At 35.1% G+C, this 24,343-nt stretch overlaps 1 protein-coding gene across 1 annotated transcript; it reads right to left on the minus strand.

Annotated features, from left to right (window-relative positions):
* Positions 1-594: 594 nt before the first annotated feature.
* Positions 595-24,027, minus strand: ASCC2 (activating signal cointegrator 1 complex subunit 2). The gene is made up of 19 exons (XM_067473349.1): positions 23,921-24,027; positions 22,365-22,448; positions 20,546-20,707; positions 18,539-18,727; positions 15,475-15,604; positions 14,393-14,460; positions 12,828-12,926; positions 12,185-12,297; positions 9,632-9,706; positions 9,331-9,438; positions 8,656-8,724; positions 8,476-8,550; positions 6,655-6,844; positions 4,871-5,043; positions 4,623-4,742; positions 3,345-3,560; positions 3,096-3,213; positions 1,952-2,028; positions 595-1,341 (listed from the first exon to the last, which is right to left on the minus strand). Exons 2-19 carry the CDS (start codon positions 22,437-22,439, stop codon positions 1,185-1,187), a joined length of 2,214 nt encoding a protein of 737 aa, XP_067329450.1. The 5' UTR covers positions 22,440-22,448; positions 23,921-24,027; the 3' UTR covers positions 595-1,184.
* Between the last annotated feature and the right edge of the window lie 316 nt (positions 24,028-24,343).

Genomic DNA, 24,343 nt, shown 5'->3' on the forward strand with positions numbered 1-24,343 from the left:
GTATCGAAGGCTGCTGAATGAACACATTTCCCCTGTCTAGCTCCTGGCATAGATCATCCACTAAGGCGACCAAGGCTGTCTCGGTACCATGTCCCGCCCTAAAGCCAGACTGTCAAGAACAATAAAGGTTCTTGGGACCTGGTGATCCTTATTGATTGTCCTTATTGCTGGGACCTCATAATCCATTCAAGACTCATTTCAGCACCTTTGTCTTCTGGACTGCCCGACCCCTCGTCAGCCATTGGAAAGTGTAAATCTACATCGAGAGTGAGGAATGCTCTCTGGTTGGCCAGCGGAGACTGCAATCCCACCTCTGCAGGGAGTCCTCCATGACATCATCAGCACCCAGCCAATCACGAAGCGGGCTCCAGATGGGGGCGGGACTAAGAAATACAAAGACCACACTGTATAAAAATGCTTCTTTTTGACTGCAATGGATCTCGGCTTACTTTGGTGGATTATCGCAGGCTGGCATCCCGATAATCTGATTGAATCAATATTTTTGAAGTGGCGGATTGATAGCCCTTGAGACCACCCGTCACTGCCCTGGGTTCTCAGCTCGTCCTGGCGCACCCCAAAACAGTCTCAGACAGGTCAAAAAGATAGATTTTTTTATTCACAATTGTGAAGACGCAGAGTATCAGCTGTAACTCTGCTCAAAGTGGACACCATACACAGACAAAACATGTTCCAGAGGGATTTAAATATCTACTTGTAAACATCTCAGGTCACAGCTCTGCCTAGGTCAAGTTTCCCATATTTGGTCATGTTATAAAATCTTCCACTTTCATTGGCTTAATCTCACTTCTGCATTCTACCAAAATAGGCACTACAAAAGACAAACAAAACGACACAATACGTATTGCTCCATCCCGAATGGGAGGGGGTATTCCTGCTTTTTCTACCTTTGGTTCCTTCACTTTGGTGGCTTCCTCTCCAACTTGGTGAGCTTTATTTCGGGAAATCAGGCTTCTTCTCGCTTGCCAGGTGCACGGACTCACAAGAACGGCTGATGGCCGGTGCCGGTTGCCGCTTATTGGACTCGGTATCTGCACCTCAGGTTCTAGCATTTGTGGCTTGGATCTCACTATCCACAGCTCTATTTCAATAATATATTATAACCTCTTATTATGCATCCTAAATAATACTACACAGAGGTTGATTGCAGTGCAAGGAGGGCTTCTTTATTGGGGGATCATGCCTTTGTTCCTCTTGCGGTCGGCCATTACGCGTCGGTTGTGATTGGCACGGGTCGCTTTGGCTGCCTCCTTCCTCCGTCGCTCTGGTGCCGTCTCCTTGCTTGGGCCTTTCCCACTGGCTGATGAAGGGTCCACACGTGGCCTTCACAAAGAGAAAGACATATATATATGTGTGTGTTATCTCCCTGAAAATATTATTGCATAACACTGTATAATTTATTTAAATATATTATCATTATATAATAGTAAAATAATACAATATGATTATTATAAAACATATTAAAATCATACATTATTGAATAATAAAATATTTAAATAATATTTTTATTTAAAATATTATTTTTTATTATTATTTATACAGTGGTGTATAATAATAAAACTCAATATATAATTGTATTAAAATATAATATTAAAAGTGGTGTATAATAATACAATATTTTTAAATAATACAGTATTATATAACAGTAAAATAATGGAATATAATAATTAAAATAAATACAGTATTATATAATAATGCAATAATACAAGATTATGTAAGAATAAAACACTAAAATAATACAGTGGTGTATATCAATAAAATTCAATATCTAATAATAATAAAACAATTTATTTTTAAGTACGGTATTATATAATAAGATATAATATTAAAGGAACACAGTAGTGTATAATAATAAAATAATAAAATATTACTATTTTATAATATATATGTATATGCATAAGTATATATATATATATATATATAATTTGCTCACCCTTTCCTGGCCAGGAAGGCCATGCGTCGGGCCTCGGCTCGCTCCCTTAAAACAGCCGGATCCTGCACAAAGTGGTCCTGGGAAATTAGGAAATAAAACTTATATTACATCACATTGTTAAATAATATGTATGTATTATGTTAAACGTAATATGTTTCTTATATTATTCATCATATATTATTGTTTACAATAATATGTATCTACACAATATAATATGTTCCATTTATAATGATATTTTGTTATATTTATTATAAATATAATAATATATCATAATAAATATAATATATCATAATAAACATAACACACAATAAAATGTGGCATTTTATTGTGGGTACCTGGTGATGTCCAGGTTATTAGAAAAATGCACTGTTTGTTTTGAGGTGTTAGGTAGTATCATTTAGTTCATTAGTAACACTATTTATTAGAGGGGAAAAAACAGGCTTTGATTTTGTTGTTGATGAATGCTCCCATTAGAAAATACATAATGATATGGGTGAACTACAATCATCTCCAAACCAGGCCTGTATGCACAGTTGGCCACGTTGGGTGTGTGTGCCAAGTTTGGTCCAGATCAGTTGTCAGATGGGTTGAGTGTTCTCGGGATGCAGGTGAATTACAACTCTCAAAATCAAGGTCAATTCCCACAAACCCCTACATCTTGGGAATTGCAGTGTCTTCCCTCACATCTGAATCAAATTTGGCACACTGACTCCCTATGATGCATTTTCTGTCTTGGTGAGGGTTGGGGGAGGATGGACCACAGATAATGCGATTTGCAATACCTTTACCCACTTCCACAGACTACTGTGACCCCCACGAGTGACGGGCCTGGACCACACTTGGGACACAACCCCCCCATGACTAACTGAACATACTGGAGGGGTTTGTGGGGGGACTGACACACCTGCGTGGGAGTTGTCGTTCATCCTGAGAGCATTCCGAAGCCCCAATGGAACACACGTGGCACACAGAACCCTGATGGTCATTTAGTTAATTAGTGTTGCTAATTGACTAAATGATATTACCTAACACTACAAAACAAACAATGCCTTTTTCAAATAATCCATGCATCACTGGGGTACCCAAGTTAGTAATAAAATATTATAACATATTTATTATATCATATATTTATTCCCATGAATACCTTGGGCCCCTCCTGTTCCTCCTCCTCCTCGTCTTCCTCCCCTTCCTCTTCCTCTTCCGGTTCCATTCCCTGTCCTTTATGCTGCTTGGACCTCAGAACCTGAGGGACTGTGAACGGCCTGTGAGAAAGAGAGAGAGAGAGATAAAGATGACCTCACTTCCTGTTTGGCGGTGACCTCACTTCCTGTTTGGCGGTGACCTCACTTCCTGCCTGGCGGTGACCTCACTTCCTGCCTGTCAGTGACCTCACCTGCGGTTGAGGAGCTCGTCGTGAGGGTCGTCGGCATCATTGGCGCCCACCTGGTTCCCATCGTAGGTGTCATCATACTCGTCTTCATAGGAGGGTGAAACTTCCTGCCAGGGCGGGACTTCCTCTGCCACGACCGAGTAGAGGCCGTAGCGGTCCCTCTGTGCCTCCAGGAAGCTCTTGTCTCCTAGAAGCAGGCGGGTGCTCGTCCTCTCTGACCTGCAACCATCATCATCATAAAATATAAAAATATAATATGTAATATTGAATGTAATAAGAATAAGAATAAATGTATAAAAAAAACATATAAAATGTAATACTAATATATGTAACAGAAAATATAAATATAAAATAAACATAATAATAGAATAATAAACTATAATGCTAATATAGGAAATATAAAATAATAAAATATAATACATAATATATACAATATAAAAATAAAACATAATTATAAAATATAAGTAATATAAAATATAAAAATAAAATATAATACTAATATGTAGTACAAATATATATAACAGAAAGCATAAATATGTAAATATGTACAATCTATATAAATAAAAATGTAATGTTCGTTTGTGGGATTAACAACTCAAAAACCACTTGACGAATTGACACCAAATTTGGACACAAGACACCTAACAACCCAATGTATGTTCTTCACTCAAAAATTTTGATTTTGTCATTTGGGAGTTGTAGTTGCTGGGATTTATAGTTCACCTACAATCTGAACCTCCAACCTCACCAACGATGGAATTGAACCAAACTTGGCACACAGGACTCCCATGACCAACAGAAAATACTGGAAGGGTTTGGTGGGCAGTGTCCTTTGGTTCACCTACATCCAGAGAGCACTGTGGACTCAAACAATGATGGATCTGGACCAAACTCTACATGAATACTCAATATGCTCAAATATGAACACTGGTGGAGATTGGGAAAAATAGAATCTTGACATTTGGGAGTTGTAGTTGCTGGGATTTATAGTTCACCTACAATCACAGAGCATTCTGAACCCCACCAACGATAGAATTGGGCCAAACCTCCCACACAGAACCCCCATGTGGGCCACAGCAATGCGTGGCAGGGGACGGCTAGTACAGTATAAAATATGTAGAATAAGAAAATATAATAAAAATATAATAATAATGTATAATAATATATGTAACATAAAATATAATATAAAATAAATAATAATGTATACTAATAAATAAATAATATATAATAATAATATATAACAATGTATAATAATAATATATAATAATAGTAATAGCTGACCGCTTGCCCTTCTGGATGCGGGAGACGTCCACCCGGTCGGTGGAGAAAACGTCGAAGGCGTCATCCTGGAAGATGTTGTGTCGTGACCTCAGCAGGGGGGTTGGTTCGGGGGTTGTGAGCCTGGAAGAAGGAAAAAGAAATCAAGATGGCTGCCACCGCGACCAGCTGTGTTGCGGCCATCTTGGGCCGCTGTTTCCATTGGACCCAGAACCAAGCTGATTATTTATTATCATTATTATTATTACTACCTGTCCAGCTTCCCTTCTAAAAGGTGATGGATGACCTTTTCCACATTGTAGTCATATTCCCGCAAACAGGAAACCACATAATCATCCGCCAAATCCGGGAGGAGGTCCTTGACCTGCGAGATCAGTGAGGTCAGCTCCGCTCCTGTGACCCTGGGAGCATGTGCCCCTAAGACCTGTGGGAACAGGTGAGAGAGATTCAATATTGTAAAATGAACCAGCAAACTATTGATCTATTCGCCTGCTCTCTATAATAGGCAAGATTTATGCCAAGCTTCTCCTGAATAGGTTAGAGTTATGGGCCAACCAAAACAACATAATTGGCCCCGAGCAAGTGGGATTTTCCAAGGGGAAATCAACATTAAATCAGACCCACGTCTTGGCCCATTTAGCCAACAAATACTCTAAAAATAGCCCTAATAAACTAAACGTGGCCTTCTTGGATCTCAAGGGGGCTTTTGATTCCGTGAACAGAGAAAAGTGTATTGTCGAAGGCTTTCATGACCGCAATCACTGGGTAGTTGTGAGTTTTCTGGGCTGTCTGGCCATGTTCTAGAAGCATTCTCTCCTGACATTTCACCTGCATCTATGGCAGGCATCCTCAGAGGTTGTGAGGTCTGTTGGATAGATAAAAACTCCAACCATTATTCAAGTCAAAAAAGAAGTGCCATTAAAGTCCTGGCAGACCGTGCAAAAAGAATCTGCAAACCCCACCTCCTCCAAGGGGAACTGAAACCCCTAATCTGGGCTCTACAGGCCAATGGAGACTCCACCACAGACATCAGAAGAGCTGCAAGACCGAGAACAAGCCACGAGAGTCAAGACAAAGATCCACCCAGAGGAAAAGTGTTCTTGCCATACATCAAGGGAACCACTGACTGCGTAGTATTTTCTGTTGGTCATGGGGGTTCTGTGTGGGAAGTTTGCCCCAATTTTGTCGTTGGTGGAGTTCAGCATGCTCCTTGATTGTAGGTGAAGTATAAATCCCAGTAACTACAATTCCCAATTTCAAGGTCTATTTCCCCCAAACTCCATCTGTGTTCATATTTAGCCATATGGAATATTTGTGCCAAGTTTGGTCCAGATCCATCATTGTTTGAGTCCACAGTGCTCTCTGGATGTAGGTGATCTACAACTCCCAAACTCAAGGTCAATGCCCACCAAACCCTTCTAGTGTTTTCTTTTGGTCATGGGAGTCCTGTGTACCACATTTGGTTCAATTCCATCGTTGGTGGAGTTCAGAATGCTCTTTGATTGTAGGTGTGCTATAAATCCCAGCAACTACAACTCCCAAATGACAAAATCAATTTTTGAGTGATGGTTGCTCCTTGGGTTAGTAGTTGTCTTGTGGCCAAATTTGATGGCAATTGGTCCAGTGGTTTTTGAGTTATGTTAATCCCACAAACGAACATTATATTTTTATTTATATAGATATATAGCATCCCTACTTCGGGGATTTTCACTTATCGCGGGTGGTCCTGCAACGTATATTCACTACCAAAGCCCCAATAACTCTTTGACCCAACTCACCCTGAGTGAAGTCCACAACTCAAAATGGTGTACAAAAATCCTGGCAAAGATCGGTGAATGTGATAGTGACTTCTTGAATTTGCTAACTGTCACTGAAATCTTTACCCTCATTAAGAAGAGGGCTTATTGGATTGGATTTAATATTATAATTATATTTATTATATAGAAATAATATTTATACAGTAATAATCATATAATAATAACGTAATATTCATATATAATATTTATAATAATATATAATAATAATGATAACCCACTTCGTCTTCCTTCTGCATTGCCTCCAAGGCTGCCTTCGGGGGCCCCACATTGGTGGTTTTGATGTCGGCCCCTTTTGGGAGGGGCGTTTTTTGAGGGCCCCTCCTGCCTCGACTTCCTCTTCCTGCTTCCTCTTCTTCCTCCCAGGCGCCTTTGACCGCCTGCAGCAGGTAAGAGGTGCGTGTTTCGTCCCTGGTGTTCCGCATTAAGGATTATGGTCATTATTATTAATATTATTAATAATATAATATAATAATAAAATAATATATAATATACTACTACTAATATAGGATACTAATATACTACTACTAACATAATAATATAACAATACTCTTATTATTAATATTACTAACAATATAATAATACTGATAATATAGCAGAATACTAGCAATATAATAATATACTACTAGTATAATTATTATAATAAATAATAATATACTACAAATATGATAATAATATAATACTACTTATATTATTATTACTATTACTACTAATATAATGCAATATAATAATACTAATAATATATTATATTATTATATTATTATAATTCTACTAATATGGATTAAGGATTATGATTATGGTCATTATTATTCATATTACTAATATTACTAATAATATAATATAATAATAAAATAATATATAATAATATACTACTACTAATACAGGATATTAATATAATACTACTACTAACATAATAATATAACAATACTCTTATTATTACTATTACCAACAATATAATAATACTAATAATATAACAGAATACTCGCAATATAATAATATGCTACTAGTATATTATAATAAATAATAATATTCTACAAATATGATAATAATATAATACTACTTATATTATTATTACTATTACTACTAATATAATGCAATATAATAATACTAATAATATAATACTACTAATATGACATAATAATATACTATTAATACACTACTATAATAATATAATAATAATATGCAGCTAATATAAAATATGATAATGCTACTAAAAATATTATATACTACTACCACTGATGTAATATAATAATATATTATAGTATAGGACTCCAGCCCAATTATTATTATTATTATTATTATTATTTCTTTCCTTCCTTCTTTCTTTCTTTCTTTCTTTCTTTCTTTCTTTACATCCCGCTTTTCTATAATTTTATATAATCAATATCATTTTGGAAAATGATAACGAAATGATGGAAAGAACATTTAAAATACCTATACAAGTAAATTTAGATATGACTGTAATGAGGATATTAGGAAACAATATGAAAAGGTCCAGTTTCAAATTATGAAATGTGTAATTATTATTTTATTACATAAAAGCATCTGCATACAATGTATTATTATTATTATTATTATTATTATTATTATTATTATTATTTAGACTCTGCTCCATCTCCCCAAAGGGAATTCAAAGCAGCTTGGCATAAAAGCATTATTAAGCATTACAATGAGTGATAATAAAAATAATATATTATATATTTTATTGGCATAAAAGCATTAGCATACAATTTAAAATATTGTAATATATTATTATATGTGATACTTATTATATTTATCATATATATAATTATAGTATTATATTATTGTATATTGCTAATATTATTGTTTTTATTATATACTATAATAATAATAATAATATTTATTTATACACAGAGGAAATGAAAAAACAAATGGACAACATATATACAATGGGAAAAATGGATAAAACCAATACAAATATATATAACACATATCTATAATTTATAAATTATTATAAATACATACCTATAACTAATAAATAAAGTAAATATTATTATTAATAATAATAGTAACAAGGATACAAATGGGGGGAAGCCTGTTGGAGGAGACTGACATCGTCTGCAACTGGGAAAAGCGCATCATATTCGCGGAGGAATCTGGGGGAAATGAACAGATATATACAGAGATATAGATATATAGTCAATTCAATAAACATAATAATAATAATAATAATAATAATAATAATAAATAAGTTTGCTGACCTTCTTTCTTGAAGGATGGAGGCAAAGATCTGGAGGAACTCCTCGACAAAAGGCTGGATATTCTCACTGCTGTAATAATAATAATAATAATAATAATAATAAAATAGTGTAATATATTATAATCGTAAGAAATATAATACATATAATAACAATAAATGTAACTATAATATGTATATTATAATAGGAAATATAATATATGCATTTAATAATTAATGAATATAATAATATAATATAATAATATAATATAATATTATATAATAATATAATATTATATAATAATATTATATTATATTATTATATTATAATATAATATAATATTAAATAATATAATATTATTATATATTAAATATAATAATAGATTAATATAATATTATAATAACAAATGAATATATTACATACAATAAATAGTATCCTAAATATATTAATAGATAATATAATAATGAATGAATATTAAATATAATAATAAATGAGCATAATATATTAAAGTAATAATAAATGAGTATATTACATATAACAATAGTAAATGAATATAATAATATGTTACAGATAGTAATAATAGATAATATAATATTAAATATAACAAAATGAATATAATATAATATTACATGTAATAATAAATAATATAATATTACATATAATAATAATTTATTAGTATTATTATATTTGCACAAGGACCTGCTTTCGAGGATGGGCTGTAGGCAGAGATGCTGCACCAAGAGATGGAAGAGCTCCGCCATTTTCTTCTTCGAGTGAGACAGCCTCCGCCACAAATCCGACGCCAACCTGCAATTTTCATTCATTTAAAATATTATATATTTAATTCATTATTATTAATATTATTATTCTATATTATCAGATTAAAATATTAGATTAAAAGATGCATTTAGGAATTCAAATTATTACATATATAAATTAGAATAATTACTAATATTCTAATATGAATAATTATATATATATTATTATTCTGAGTACCTACCTGGGGTCTTCCCGACACCTCCTCTTGATGGCAGACTCCAGCTCAGGCACCAGCAGCTCATAAAAGGATGCCAACCTAAGGTATCATCACACTGCATATCATCATCATCATCATCATAAATTACTATATATCATATATTAATTATTATAATATATTTATGTATTTTATAAATTGTTTATATATAATATATGTATTTCATATTATATTATATTGTATTATTATATATTATTAGGTCTATATATATAATACATAATATGAAACAATAATAATATATAATATTTTATAACAATATCTATATATATAAAATCCAAAAGGGCGTCGTTAGGGGCCGCAAAACGCGAAAACCCCCGGACGAAAAATCACCAAACTTGGCGTACGCATACCTCAAACCACAAGGTATGCAGAACACTCATCACAACTCAAAAAAATGTAACAACAAACTCACAATTACACAACCAAATGGAGCATGTGCAGAGGAGTCCCGCCGCGAGTTGCCCGGCGCGCACACATGGCCGCACCACGCCCCCTCCGTGCAAGCCACGCCCCCTCCCATCGCCCCCCCTTCCCCCATGCTGAAGCCCCAGCCTGGGAGTGGGAGCTTGCCCGCCTGTGCACGCTGGGGGCCAGCCTGGTGCACGTGCGCCGCGGGGGGCTGTCCACCTTCCATGGGCACGGACAGCTGGTGTCCTTCCTGGGGCTGGACCAGTGGAGGCTGCCCAGGAGGCCCCCGCTGCGCTCCTTCGTGGCCCGCCCGGGAGAGGCCGCAACCCGCCTCTCCCGAGGACAGCCCTTCGGCCTCCGCCACGCCCGGCCCAGGCCGCCCCCGTACACCGGCGTCTGGCTCCAGGGAAGGAAGGACGCCGCCATCGGGGACGATGAGGAACAGGAAGGAGGGAAGGAAGCAGGTGAGGGAAGGAAGGACAGAAATGAGGGGAAGGGGTGTAAATAGGAAGGAAGGAAGGAAGGAAGGAGGGAAGACAGGTATATCAGAGAAGAAAGGTAGGAAATAAACAAAAGGAGGGAAGGGGAAGGGAAGGTGTATGAAAAAAGGAAGGAAGGAGAAGTTGGGTAAGTATATGAGGGAAGAAAGGTAGGAAAGAAAGAAGAAAGAGAGAGTAGGAGCATGGGAAACAAGGGGAAAAGGAAGGAAGGAAGAAGAAAGGAGCGGAAGGGAAGGTGTAGGAACAAAGGAAAGGAAGGAAGAAAGGACAGAAGAAAAGGCAAGAGAGGAAAGAAAGCAAATGAAGAAGAGAAAGGGAGGGAAGGAAAGAAAGAAAAGGAAGTATGGAACTACAGAGCGAAGGAAGGAAGGAAAGAGAAAGAGAGGGAAGAAAGGAGACAAAGAGGAAGGAAAAGAAAGAGGAGGAAGGAAAGAGGTACAGAAGGAAGGAGGAGAGAAGGAAAGAAAAAAGGGAAGGGAGGAAAGACGCAGCAAAGGAAAAAGAGAAAGAAGGAGAGAAAGACGCAGGGAAGGAAAGAAATAAGGAGAAGGATGAAAGCAAACAGCTAAGGAAGGGAAGTAAACAGGTAGAGAAGAAAGAAAGGAAAGAAGAAAACGGAATGAAGGAAGGAGTGAAAGAAGCAGAGAAAGAGGGAGAGAAGGCTGGCCACAGCAATGCGTGGCGGGTAAAGCTAGTATAATAATGTGAAATTGAATTTCATAGGTTGGCATCCTTATAACAATATAATGCTACTACTATTACTACTACTACTACTAATAATAATAATAATAATATAATATAATATAATATTGTAAAAGGATGGCAACCTAAAAATATGATTTCATATGATATTGCTATTATATATTATATATTATAATTATATTAGTACATTATATTATAATTAAATTACAATATAACTATATCCCAAACCACACCAAGAAGTAAAGTTGGTAATGGGGGCAAGTTTGGTCAAGGTCCATCATTTGTGGGGATCTCAGTGGTCTCAGGAAGTGAGTGAAGGTACTGCAAATCCCATCTTCTGTGGCAAGTGTGGTCTAGATCCATCGTTGTTCAGGTTCACAGTGCTCTCTGAATGTAGGTGAACTACAACCCCTATAAATCAAGGTCAATACCCCCCAAATGTCTTGTTCAGATGCTGATCAATTCCTGTTTGCTGTGTGCCATAAGAATGGGTAGGAAAGGGTTAAGGGGAGGCAGTCGGCAGGGTCATGCAAATTCCACACTCATGGAGAGAGAGAGAAAGGAACCCTGGGATGTCCATTCTGGAGGAAAAACAGAACATCTAGGATGAAATTGTCCCCGAATGAAAGTATTGCTTAGGTGGTGGGCAGTGTGGTGTTTGGGGAGGGCATTGGCAGGGGTTGGGAGACATGTTCATGACGCCTGCTGTAACCTGCAATGTCCCTGGAGGGAGGGCTTTTGGTGGCTCAGCACTATGGGATAAAGTGGTTTGTGGAGGCGGGACACCTCCACCACATATACATGTGTATAAATAGATAGATAAGATATACATTATTATTATTTCATGTTATATATGTATATATTTAACATATTATTATTATTATTATTATTATTATTATTGTAATCGCACCTGGCACAGAAGTCGTGCTTGTGGAAGGTCTGGGCAGCCAATGGGAAAACCTCCAGGAAAGCCCAGAGTGTCACACAGATGTCGCACAAGTACAGGATGATATCTGCCAGGTCCTAGCAGAAGAATGATACAGAATAGAATAAATATAAATAATAAAAAATAATAATAAATTCATAATAAATGAATAAAAATAATTATTCTATAGAATAGCATAGACTACATGTAATTAAAATATAATAAGTATATAATAATCACATAAAAATAAAAAAATATTATATAGAATAGAATATAAATAATAAAATATAATAAAATATAACAATACATAATAAATAAAAATAACAATCACATGTCAGATCCTAGCAGGATTAAAATAGGATTATATAATAAATATAAAAATATATCCATAAATAAAATAATAAAATATAATATTTATATACCTAAATAATACAATGAATAATCAACTATAATAATATATCCAAAAGTAATGCAATAAAATTAATAAATAATCAAGTATAATATATCCAAAAATACTAACAAAGAATAATAATTAGAAATATAAAATGAATAAATCATAATATTATAATAGAATAAGAAGAAAAATAAAATGAAAATGTAATATAAATAATAATAATATTAATCTGACCAGAAGGGGCATGTCGCGTGGGGTTGTCCGGGGCCGTTCTCCCAGCTTCTGGGGCCCTTCGCTTGCCAAGCCACATGTCTCCAAGATGCTGCCTAAGACCTATAACAATAATCATCATTGTAATGATAAATCACGAAGGCGAATGAAGAGTAACTAGTAGGCTTCAGCTTGGATCTGTTTTGATTAGTTTCCTTTGGCTTTTTCATGTTCTTTGGGATGAGTTGGGTCGGTGAATATTTTCATGAATATTTTGTGAATATTTTCGATTATTTTTGTAAATATTTTCATGATTATCTTATTACTTTTGTGAATATTTTTGTGCTTATTTTTTATTATTCTCATCAATATTTTGATTCTTTTCAAGAATATTTTCATGATAATTATTGTGAATATTTTCACGAATTTTAAAAATTATTTGTAACTTTTGTAAATTTTATTATCTTTGTGATTATTTCATTAATATTTTCATGATTATTTTGCGAATATTTTTGTGAACTTTAAACATTATTTTTTGTGAATTATTTTCAAGAATTTTTTGCAAATATTTTTGTGATTATTTTGTAAATATTTTTTATTATTGTTGTTGTTGTTCATTCGTTCAGTCGTCTCTGACTCTTCGTGACCTCATGGACCAGCCCACACCAGAGCTCCCTGTCGGCCGTCACCACCCCCAGCTCCTTCATCTTGCCCTTGATCGGCCCCTCTTCCTTTTTTTCTTCCACTTTCCCCAGCATAATTGTCTTCTCTAGGCTTTCCTGTCTCCTCATGATGTGGCCAAAGTACTTCAGCTTTGTCTCTAGTATCTTTCCCTCCAATGAGTAGACGGGCTTTATTTCCTGAAGTATGGACTGGTTGGATCTTCTCGCGGTCCAAGGCACTCTCAGCACTTTCCTCCAACACCACAGTTCAAAAGCATCTCTCTTCCTTCGCTCAGCCTTCCCTAAGGTCCAGCTCTCACATCCATCGGTTACTACGGGGAATATCATGGCTTTGACTAGGCGGATCTTTGTTGCCAGTGTGATGTCTCTACTCTTTACTATTTTATCGAGATTGGACATTGCTCTCCTCCCAATTATTATTATTATAGTAAATATTTTATTATTATTGTAAATATTTTCATGATTTTTTTTATTTGTTCTGTGAATATTTTTGGATTATTTTCATGATTATTTGGATTATTTTCATGATTATTTTGTGAATATTTTTATTTTGTTTTTTGTGAATATTTTCATGAATTAAAGATTTTTTGTAATTTTTTCATGACTATTTTGACAATTGTTTTCGTGATTATTTTGTGAATATTTCTTATTTTTGTGAATATTTTCATAATATTTTTATTATCTTTGCGATTATTTCCTGAATATTCTCGTGATTATTTTTATGAATATTTCCATGAATTAAAAAAATATTTTTGTGAATTTTTTCATGAATGTTTTTGCACATGTTTCCGTGATTTTGTGAATCTTTTTATTATTTTCATGTATATGTCCATGATTATTTTTTTGAGTAATTTTGTGAATATTTTTGGATTATTATCATGCTTATTTTTTCTGTGAATCCCTTACCTGGAGGATGGTGGTAAGGGATTCATCCAAGTCAACGAAGTAACTGGGCTGCTGCGCAAAGACGTTCTCTGCCAAAAAGAAAGAACAAGATTATATTACCGTATATACTCGAGCATAAGCCAACCCGAATATAAACCGAGACACCTAATTTTGCTACAAGAACTGGGAAAACATATTGACTCAAGTATAAACCGAGGGTGGAAAATGTAGCAGCGACTGGTAAATTTCGAAATAAAAACAGATACCAATAAAATTGCATTAACTGAGGCATCAGAAGGTTAAATGTTTTTGAATGTTTACATAACACTGTAATTTAAGATAAGACTGTCCAACTCTGATTCTAAGCATCTTCAATGTGCTTATGTATCCTTCCAATAATAATAAAGAGAGTAACATACTAATGTAACAACAACAATAATAATAGAGTAAAATAATGGAAATGTAATAATAACAGTAATAATAGAGTAAAATAATACATGTAATAATAACGATAATAAATATTGTAAAATAATAGATATAATAATATTAATAAAGAAAAATAATAATGTAATAATAACAGAGTAAAATGATAAATGTAATAATAATAATAATAAATATAAAATAATACATGCAATAAAAATAATAACAGAGTAAAATAATAAATAACCTTGACTCAAGTATAAGCTGAGAGGAACATTTTCAGCCTATAAAAACTAGGCTTATACTTGAGTATATACAGTATTATATATTATTAATACATATTATTAACTGATTATACATTGTATTGTCAAAGGCTTTCATGGCTGGAATCACTGGGTTGTTGTAGGTTTTTCCGGGCTATATGGCCATGTTCTGGAGGCAATTTTTTCTCTCCTGACGTTCCGCCTGCATCTATGGCAAGCATCCTCAGAAGTAGTGAGGTCTGTTGGAACTAGGAAAACTTCCAACAGACCTCACTACCTCTGAGGATGCTTGCCATAGATGCAGGCGAAATGTCAGGAGAAAAATTGCCTCCAGAACATGGCTATATAGCCCGGAAAAACCTACAACAACCCAGTGATTATACATTTATGAAAATAATAACAATAACAATCTCAACTGACGTATCATCTTGTGCAGGAGGGGCCCATTTCCTTTCCCGAAAAGAACGCAGAGGTCCATGATCTTGGGGATGTCGAACAGGAAGTGATTGTAGATGATCTCCCCGAAGGCAGAGGGAGACAGGAAGTGCTCCTAAACACCAGGAAAGGAAAGGTCGTAATAGATACACATTCGGAATATATATATATATATCTATATAAATAAAAATGTAATGTTCGTTTGTGGGATTAACAGAACTCAAAAACCACAGGACGAATTGACACCAAATTTGGACACAAGACACCTAGCAACCCAATGTACGTCCTTCACTAAAAAAAATGATTTTGTCATTTGGGAGTTGTAGTTGCTGGGATTTATAGTTCACCTACAATCAAAGAACATCCTGAACCCCACCAACGATGGAATTGAACCAAACTTGGCACATAGTTCTCCCATGACCAACAGAAAATACTGGTGGGCAGTATCTTTTGGTTTTGGAGTTGTAGTTCACCTGCATCCAGAGATCACTGTGCACTCAAACAATGATGGATCTGGACCAAACTCTACAAGAATACTCAATATGCCCAAATGTGAACACTGGTGGAGTTTGGAGAAAATAGAATCTTGACATTTGGGAGTTGTAGTTGCTGGGATTTATAGTTCACCAACAGTCAAAGAGCATTCTGAACCTGACTAATGATAGAATTGGGCCAAACCTCCCACACAGAACTCCCATGTGGGCCACAGCAATGCGTGGCAGGGGATGGCTAGTATGTATATATATATATATATATATATATATATATACACACACACATAATGAAAGTGAAAAATGTGTATGTGACAGAGGTGAGTTGCCCAGCCAGGTTCCCAATAATAATAATAATAATAATAATAATAATAATAATAATTTATTATAGTGAAAATGTATGTATGTGTATATGCGGCAGAGGCGTCCTCTTACACAGACAGCCCCCGGCCTCCACAAACAGGCTATAGTTCCAAGTGCTGAGAAGCCTCCAAAGGCACACCCTCCACTGACATTGCAGGTTATAGCAAGCGCCATGAACATGTAGCCCAACCCCTGCTAATGTCCTCCCCAAACACTATGGCCTACCACTCAAGGACTGCTTTCATTTCGGGAAAATTTCATCTTAGATTTGACATGTTTCCTCCACCACAGGCAAGCATCCAGGTTTCCTTGTGTGGAATTTGCATGACCCTGCCCACTGCCTCTACCTTAACCCTTTCCTATGACACACAACAAACAGAGAGGAATTGATCAGCAACTGAACAGACTGGAGGGGTTTGGGGGAATGACTCAACAGGGTGGAAGTTGTAGTTCACCCTGCATCAAGACAGAGCACTGTGACCCCCTTCGATAATGGACCTGGACCACATTTGGCACGTCGAACCCCCATGACCAGGATTAGGGAATTGACCTTGATTTATTGGAGTTGTTGTTCACCTACAGCCAAAGAGCACTGTGAACCCAACCAACAATAGATCTGGGCCAAACTTGCCATAGATTATGGGACTTGCAGTACCTTCACTCACTACCAGAGACCACTGCGACCCACACGAATGATAGATCAGGACCAAATTTGCCACACAGATACCCCCATACCAATAGAACAGTGGTTCTCAACCTTCTGAATTCAGCGACCCCTTAATAGAGTTCCTCAGGTTGTGTTGACCCCCAACCATAACATTATTTTCATTACTAATTCATAACTGTGATTTTGCTACTTTTCTGAATGGTAATCAGTATCTGATATGCAGGATGGATTATCATTCACTGGACCAAATTGGGCACAAATACCTGATACCTCCAAATTTGGGAGTTGTAGTTGCTGGGATTTATAGTTCACCTACAATCAAAGAGCATTCGGTACTCTAACAATGATGGAATTGAATCAATCTTGGCACACATTACTCCCATGAGCAACAGAAAATATGGAAGAGTTTAGTGGGTATTGACCTTGAGTTTGGGAGTTGTAGTTCACCTATATCCAGAGAGCACTGTGGACTCAGGCAATGACGGATCTGGACCAAACTTGGCACAAATACTCAATATGAACAAACGTGAACACTGGTGGAGTTTGGGGAAAACAGGCCTTGACATTTAGGAGTTGTAGTTGCTGGGATTTATAGTTCACCTATAATCAAAGATTATTCTGAACCATACTAACAATAGAATTGGGCCAAACTTCCCACACAGAATCCCCATGACCAACAGAAAATACTGTGTTTTCTGATGGTCTTTGGTGACCCCTCTGACACCCTCTCACGACCCGCCCAGGGGTCCCGACCCCCAGGTTGAGAAACACTGCAATAGAACACAGTGAGGGGTTTGTGCGGGAGTGACCCCCCTGCATGGAGTTTTACTTCACCCTGCATCCAGAGAGCATTCTGAATCCCACCAACAATGGCCCTGAACCAAACTTGCCACACAGAACCCTGGATTACCAATGCAACATACTGGAGGGGTTTGGAAAACTGACCCACCAGCGTGCGAGTTGTAGTTTACCCTGCATCCAAAGTACTCTGAACCCCACCAGTGATGGACCTGGACCAAACATGGCACACAGAACCCTGGTGAGCAATAGAACACACTGGAGAAGTGTTCTTTTTGGGAGGGGGACTGACCCACCCACGTGGGAGTTGTAGTTCACCCTGCATCCAGAGATCATACTGAAGCCCGTCAATGATGGATCTGGACTGAACTTGGCACACAGAACCCTGGTGACCAACAGAACACACTGTGGGGAGCCTGACTTGGCACTTATAGTTCACTCTGCATCCATAGTGCACTGAACCCCTCCCAAAACTAATCTTGGTACACAGACCTTACATGGCTAACTTTAAATACTGGTGGGGTTTGGAGGTGATTGACCCACTATTTTTTGGAAATTGTAGCTCATCCACATCCTTATGCATTTTAATAGGACCATTCATTAAAAAGCAAAAGGAAAGAATAACTATTTTCTAATAAAACAAACTTTCCAAAACAAACAATGCCTTCTTCTAATAACCCAGATGTCACCGGGTCCCCAAGCTAGTATATATTATTATTATTGTTCTTACTTTGGACTCCTTGTGGGTGGACATCCGGAGGAAGGTCATGAAGACCCCGCGGTGGAGCCGCCCCTGCACTTTGTCCATTTCCGGGGTCAAATCCCTGGCCCCATCACCCATTGCCGTGGCATCGAACTTTCGGGGGGCAGAACTCAGGTAAGCATCCAGGCACTTTTGCAGACTCTCGTCAAAAATCACCTTCAATAGATAGCATTATGAATTATATTATTATTATTATATAAATAATTAATTACTATAGAGAATATTCAAGAATATATACTCAGGGATAATAATAATAATAATAATAATAATAATAATAATAGGGATATATTCATGGGGAGAATAATATTATACATGTTAATATCTTGTTATATTTCATATTATTATTATGTTATTAGAATATTATTATAATTGTTATAAAGGAATGCCAATCTAAGAAACAAAATTAAATATTATTATTATATATTATTGTTTCACATTATATATTTTATTTCACATTATATTATTATATTTTATATTATTGTTTCATAATATATTTTTACATTTCATATTATGTTGTTATTATGTGTACTATTACACTGTCATTATTTTATTATGATATTATAATATTTTATTATAATATTATTATAGTACTTTATATTATTACATTATATATTATTATGTTGTTATTATTATATAAATAATAATAATATAATAATAAGAGAGGGATATTAAAGGAGAATAATAATAGAGAGAGATATTCATGGTGAGAGATATTTTGTTCAACTATTTCAAAGCTCCCTCCTTAAGCGGTGATGGCACAATCGTCAGCATACATGGAACTCTCTGTCCCTTCTGGGAGTGACTGGTCATTGGTGTAAATATTAAGCATTATTAATATATTATATTATTATATTATTAATGCTTAATATTTTATTATAGTACATTACATTACTATATTTTTGCTATTATATTATTATACCACATTATATAATATATTATTATTATTGTTTCATATTGTATATTTCATTTTATATTATGGTATTATTACTATATATAATAATACCATAATATAAAATGAAATATACAGTATTATTATATTTCATATTATATTGATATTACTACATTATATATTTTTATATTATGCATTATCATTATTTTGTTTCATATTATAATATTGCATATTATTATGTTATTGTTATATTATCAATATAATAATGATATAATTACTGGAGCTCTCAGTGGCGCAATGGGTTAAGCCCTTGTGCCAGCAGGACTGCTGACCAACAGGTTGGAGGTTTGAATCTGGGGAGAGCAGGTTGAGCTCCCTCTGTCAGCTGCAGCTCCCCACAAGGATGGTAAAACATCAAACATCCAGGTGTCCTCTGGGCAACATCTTTGCAGGCGGCTAATTCTCTCACACCAGAAGCAACTTGCAGTTTCTCAAGTTGCTCCTGACACAAAATAAATAAATATACAGCAGTGCCCGAAAAATCTACAAAATAAATAAATATACAGCAGTGCCCGAAAAATCTACAACCCTGTAGCGTCTTGCTTATCCAATGTGAAAAGGCAAGCAGAACATTGGATAAGTGAAAATGCCACCCTGAATTGCCTTTGAGTTGATATGGGCAGGATAGAAATAGTGCAAATAAATAAATAAAATGTTGGCTAATAAGGAGGGATTAAGGAAAAGCCTATTAAATGACAAATTACATTATGATTTCACAAATTAAGCACCAAAACCTCATGTTGTACAACAAATCGACAGAAAGGGAAGTTCAATACATGGTAACGTTATGTAGTAATTACTGCATTTACGAATTTAGCACCAAAATATTGCAATGTATTGAAACATCTGGGCGGGATGCAGACTGTGTTGGATAATACAGAATGTTGGATGAGCGAAGGTTGGATAAGCGAGGCTCTACTATAATAATAATAATAATAATAATAATAATAATAATAGAGAGATATTCATGGAGATAATGATTATATAATAATAATAATAATAATAATAATAATAATAATGCTTACCTGGCACCAGAAGCGGTGGTGGGGCAGGGCAAGGAGCCAATCGAATCCCTCGGCCAGGGAAGCGGTCCTGCTCTGGAACTCTTCCCACTCAGCGCTAGGCCATGGCACTTTGGGTGGAGGGCGGTACCGCGGGAAGGCGCGCTCACTCCTCCTCCCAGGGTGCTGGAAGAAAAATAATAATATCACCTTATAATAGTAATAATAATACAATATAATGATATACAATAATAATATTGTAATACAATAATATATTAGACTCAGTATCTATATTCAATATTCATAATATTTATAGTAGATATTGATACATTATAGTCTATATTTATATTAGATTCAATATGTAGCTTCAATATCTATAATGTTTATATTATATTCAATATTTATGTTTATATTATACTAGCTTAGGTACCCGGCGTTGCCCAGGTTATTTGAAAAAGTCATTTTTTAAACTGTATGAAATGCATAAGGTTGTGGGTGAACTACAACTCACATCATGCCAGATTAACCTCCTGAAACTCCAACAGTGCTTAAAGTTTGTCATGTTGGGTAATTTTGCTCTAGATGCATCATCCGGGGGGGGGGGGGGGGGGTTCAGTGTACTCTCTGGCTGCAGGATAAACTAAAGCTCCCACCATGGTGGGTCAGTTCCCCCCAAACCCAAACTATCTATCTATGTGTATGCATAGGTAGATAGATTATAGTCATTATTTATATTACATTCAATGTTTATGTTTATATTACATTATATTCAATACTTATATTATTATATTCATATTACTCCATATTCAATATTTATATATTCCATATTTATATTTTATTATATCCCATTTATATTATATTAAATATTCCATGACAAGCATCTCAAGCTCTGAGAATGATCAGGGAAGGAATCCCACTGGAGCATTGCAGCATGCCAACATACCTGGGAGTCACTCTGGACCGTGCTCTGACTTACAAGAAGCATTACTTGAATATCAAGCAAAAAGTGAGTGCTAGAAATAATACCATACAAAAGCTGACTGGCACAACTTGGGGATCACAACCAGACACAGTGAAGATATCTGCCCTTGCATTTTGCTACTCTGCTGCTGAGTACACATGCCCAGTATGGAACACATCTCACCACGCGAAAACAGTTGATGTGGCTCTTAATGAGATATACTGCATTATTACAGGATGCCTATGCTATACACCACTGGAGAAATTACACTGTATAGCTGGTATTGCACCACCTGACATCTGCCGGGAAGTAGCAGCCAATAATGAAAGGACCAAGGCAGTGACATCTCCAGCTCATCGCCTGTTCGAATATCAGCCAGCACGTCAATACCTTAAATCTAGAAATAGTTTTCTAAGATCTACAGAGATACTCGCAGGAACATCTCAGCAAGCCAGAATCCAAAAGTGGCAGTCAAAACCCCGGAACCTCAAGCCATGGCTGATAACAAATGAGAGACTCCCCCCTAAGCACACAGAAGATGACAGCTTTGAAGCCTTTGAACAGGCTGTGTGTTGGCACAAGATGCAGAGCCAACCTTAGGAAATGGGCCGCAAAGTGGAGTCCACAATATGCAAGTGTGGAGAAGAGCAAACCACAGACCATCGACTACAATGCAGCCTGAGCCCTGCCACATGCACAAGGGAGAACCTCTTATAGCAACACCGGAGGCACTCCAAGTGGCCAAGTGGTCAAAGAACACTTAATATAATGCCAAGTATTTTTTAAATTTTGTGTGTTTTAAAAACAACAACATTTAAACTGTACCCCCGGTCTGCTTCTGATACAATAAATAAATAAATAAAATATTCCATAAATATTCACCAAGGCGGGCAAAGTCTTCGTTTTCCCCGTCACGACGTCTTTCTCTGTCAAATAGAGTTCGTCCAACGCAGTCATCTTGATGTCCTTAATGGAAAACACAATGTATTTAGTTCTGATATATTTAAAATATTCCATATATTTGTATATTCATTGATATAATAATGATAATAAGAATAATAATAGAGAGATTGATTGATGGAAATAATAATAACAGGGAGATATTCATGGATATAACAACAAGAAGAAATATTGATGCATATACTAATAATAGGAAGATATTCATGGATATAATATAAGAGATAGGTTCATGGAAATAATAAAAATAATAGAGATATATTAATAATAATAATAATAATAATAGGGAGATATTCATGGATATAACAACAACAAGAAGAAATATTGATGCATATACTAATAATAGGAAGATATTCATGGATATAATATAAGAGACATGTTCATGGAAATAATAAAAATAATAGAGATATATTGATGGATATAATAATAATAATAATAATAATAATAAGGAGATATTCATGGATATAACAACAACAAGAAGAAATATTGATGCATATACTAATAATAGGAAGATATTCATGGATATAATATAAGAGATATGTTCATGGAAATAATAAAAATAATAGAGATATATTAATAATAATAATAATAATAGGGAGATATTCATGGATATAACAACAACAAGAAGAAATATTGATGCATATACTAATAATAGGAAGATATTCATGGATATAATATAAGAGATATGTTCATGGAAATAATAAAAATAATAGAGATATATTGATGGATATAATAATAATAATAATAATAATAAGGAGATATTCATGGATATAACAAGAACAAGAAGAAATATTGATGCATATACTAATAATAGGAAGATATTCATGGATATAATATAAGAGATATGTTCATGGAAATAATAAAAATAATAGAGATATATTGATGGAAATAATAATAATAATAGGGAGATATTCATGGCTTTAATAATAATAATAACAACAATAGAGATATTCATGGATGTAATAATAAGGAGATATATTGATGGATATAATAATAATAATGTTATATTGATGGATCTCCCTATTATTATTTAATATTTAAAATATTTATTTATATATTTTAATGTCTTTAAATATTTCAATATATATATTTGAATAGACATCTATATTATGTATTGATAGATTAAATATAGATTACTTATTTAACTACATTCAATGTTATTGAATGTATTTATATTTTAATATATGGCTACATTAATTTAAGATTTAACATACAGATTTCAGATATATATTTTAATATATTTATATATTTCATTAAATATACATATCTGCACTAACATATTTTATGTTATACATTTTTATGTTATATATTTATTATAATAATGTATAATTGTATTATGTATTAATTATATTAATTATAATGAAATCATTATATTTGTAATTATAATTCTAATAATATATTTCAACCGATTCCATATATAATACTTTGATCTCTTATATATACATTTGTATCTATTCTATTACTATGAATACCAGGCTCACCCAAAGGGAGGAAGGCAGGAGAAGGGCTCTATTCCGGGCTGCGGTCCTTAGCCCCTCCTCTTCTGGCGACTTCGAGGCCGAACGGCCTTACATCATGGCGCCCAATGGAACTCTGGGAGACGTAGTCCGAGGGCGGGGCCCGGGCATCATCAGCAAGGAGAGCTAACCGTCGCCGAACTACGAGGCCAAGGGTGCAGCGCGGCGATTTAAAGGGACAGACGACACCACGTTGACGGGAGGTACATAATGAACAGTAAGGAGGTCCTGGAGGGGTATGGTTCATATTAATATGAATAAGGAATGATGACTTCAGGTCCTGGAGGGATATAGTTTACAGGTCCTGGAAGTACATAGTTCACAACATTCAGGTCTCAGAAATAGTTAGGTCAAAATGTTCAGGTCCTGGAAGTAGATGGTTCACAA

Source organism: Anolis sagrei, chromosome X (genome assembly GCF_037176765.1).
Source record: "Anolis sagrei isolate rAnoSag1 chromosome X, rAnoSag1.mat, whole genome shotgun sequence".
Taxonomy (NCBI): domain Eukaryota; kingdom Metazoa; phylum Chordata; class Lepidosauria; order Squamata; family Dactyloidae; genus Anolis; species Anolis sagrei.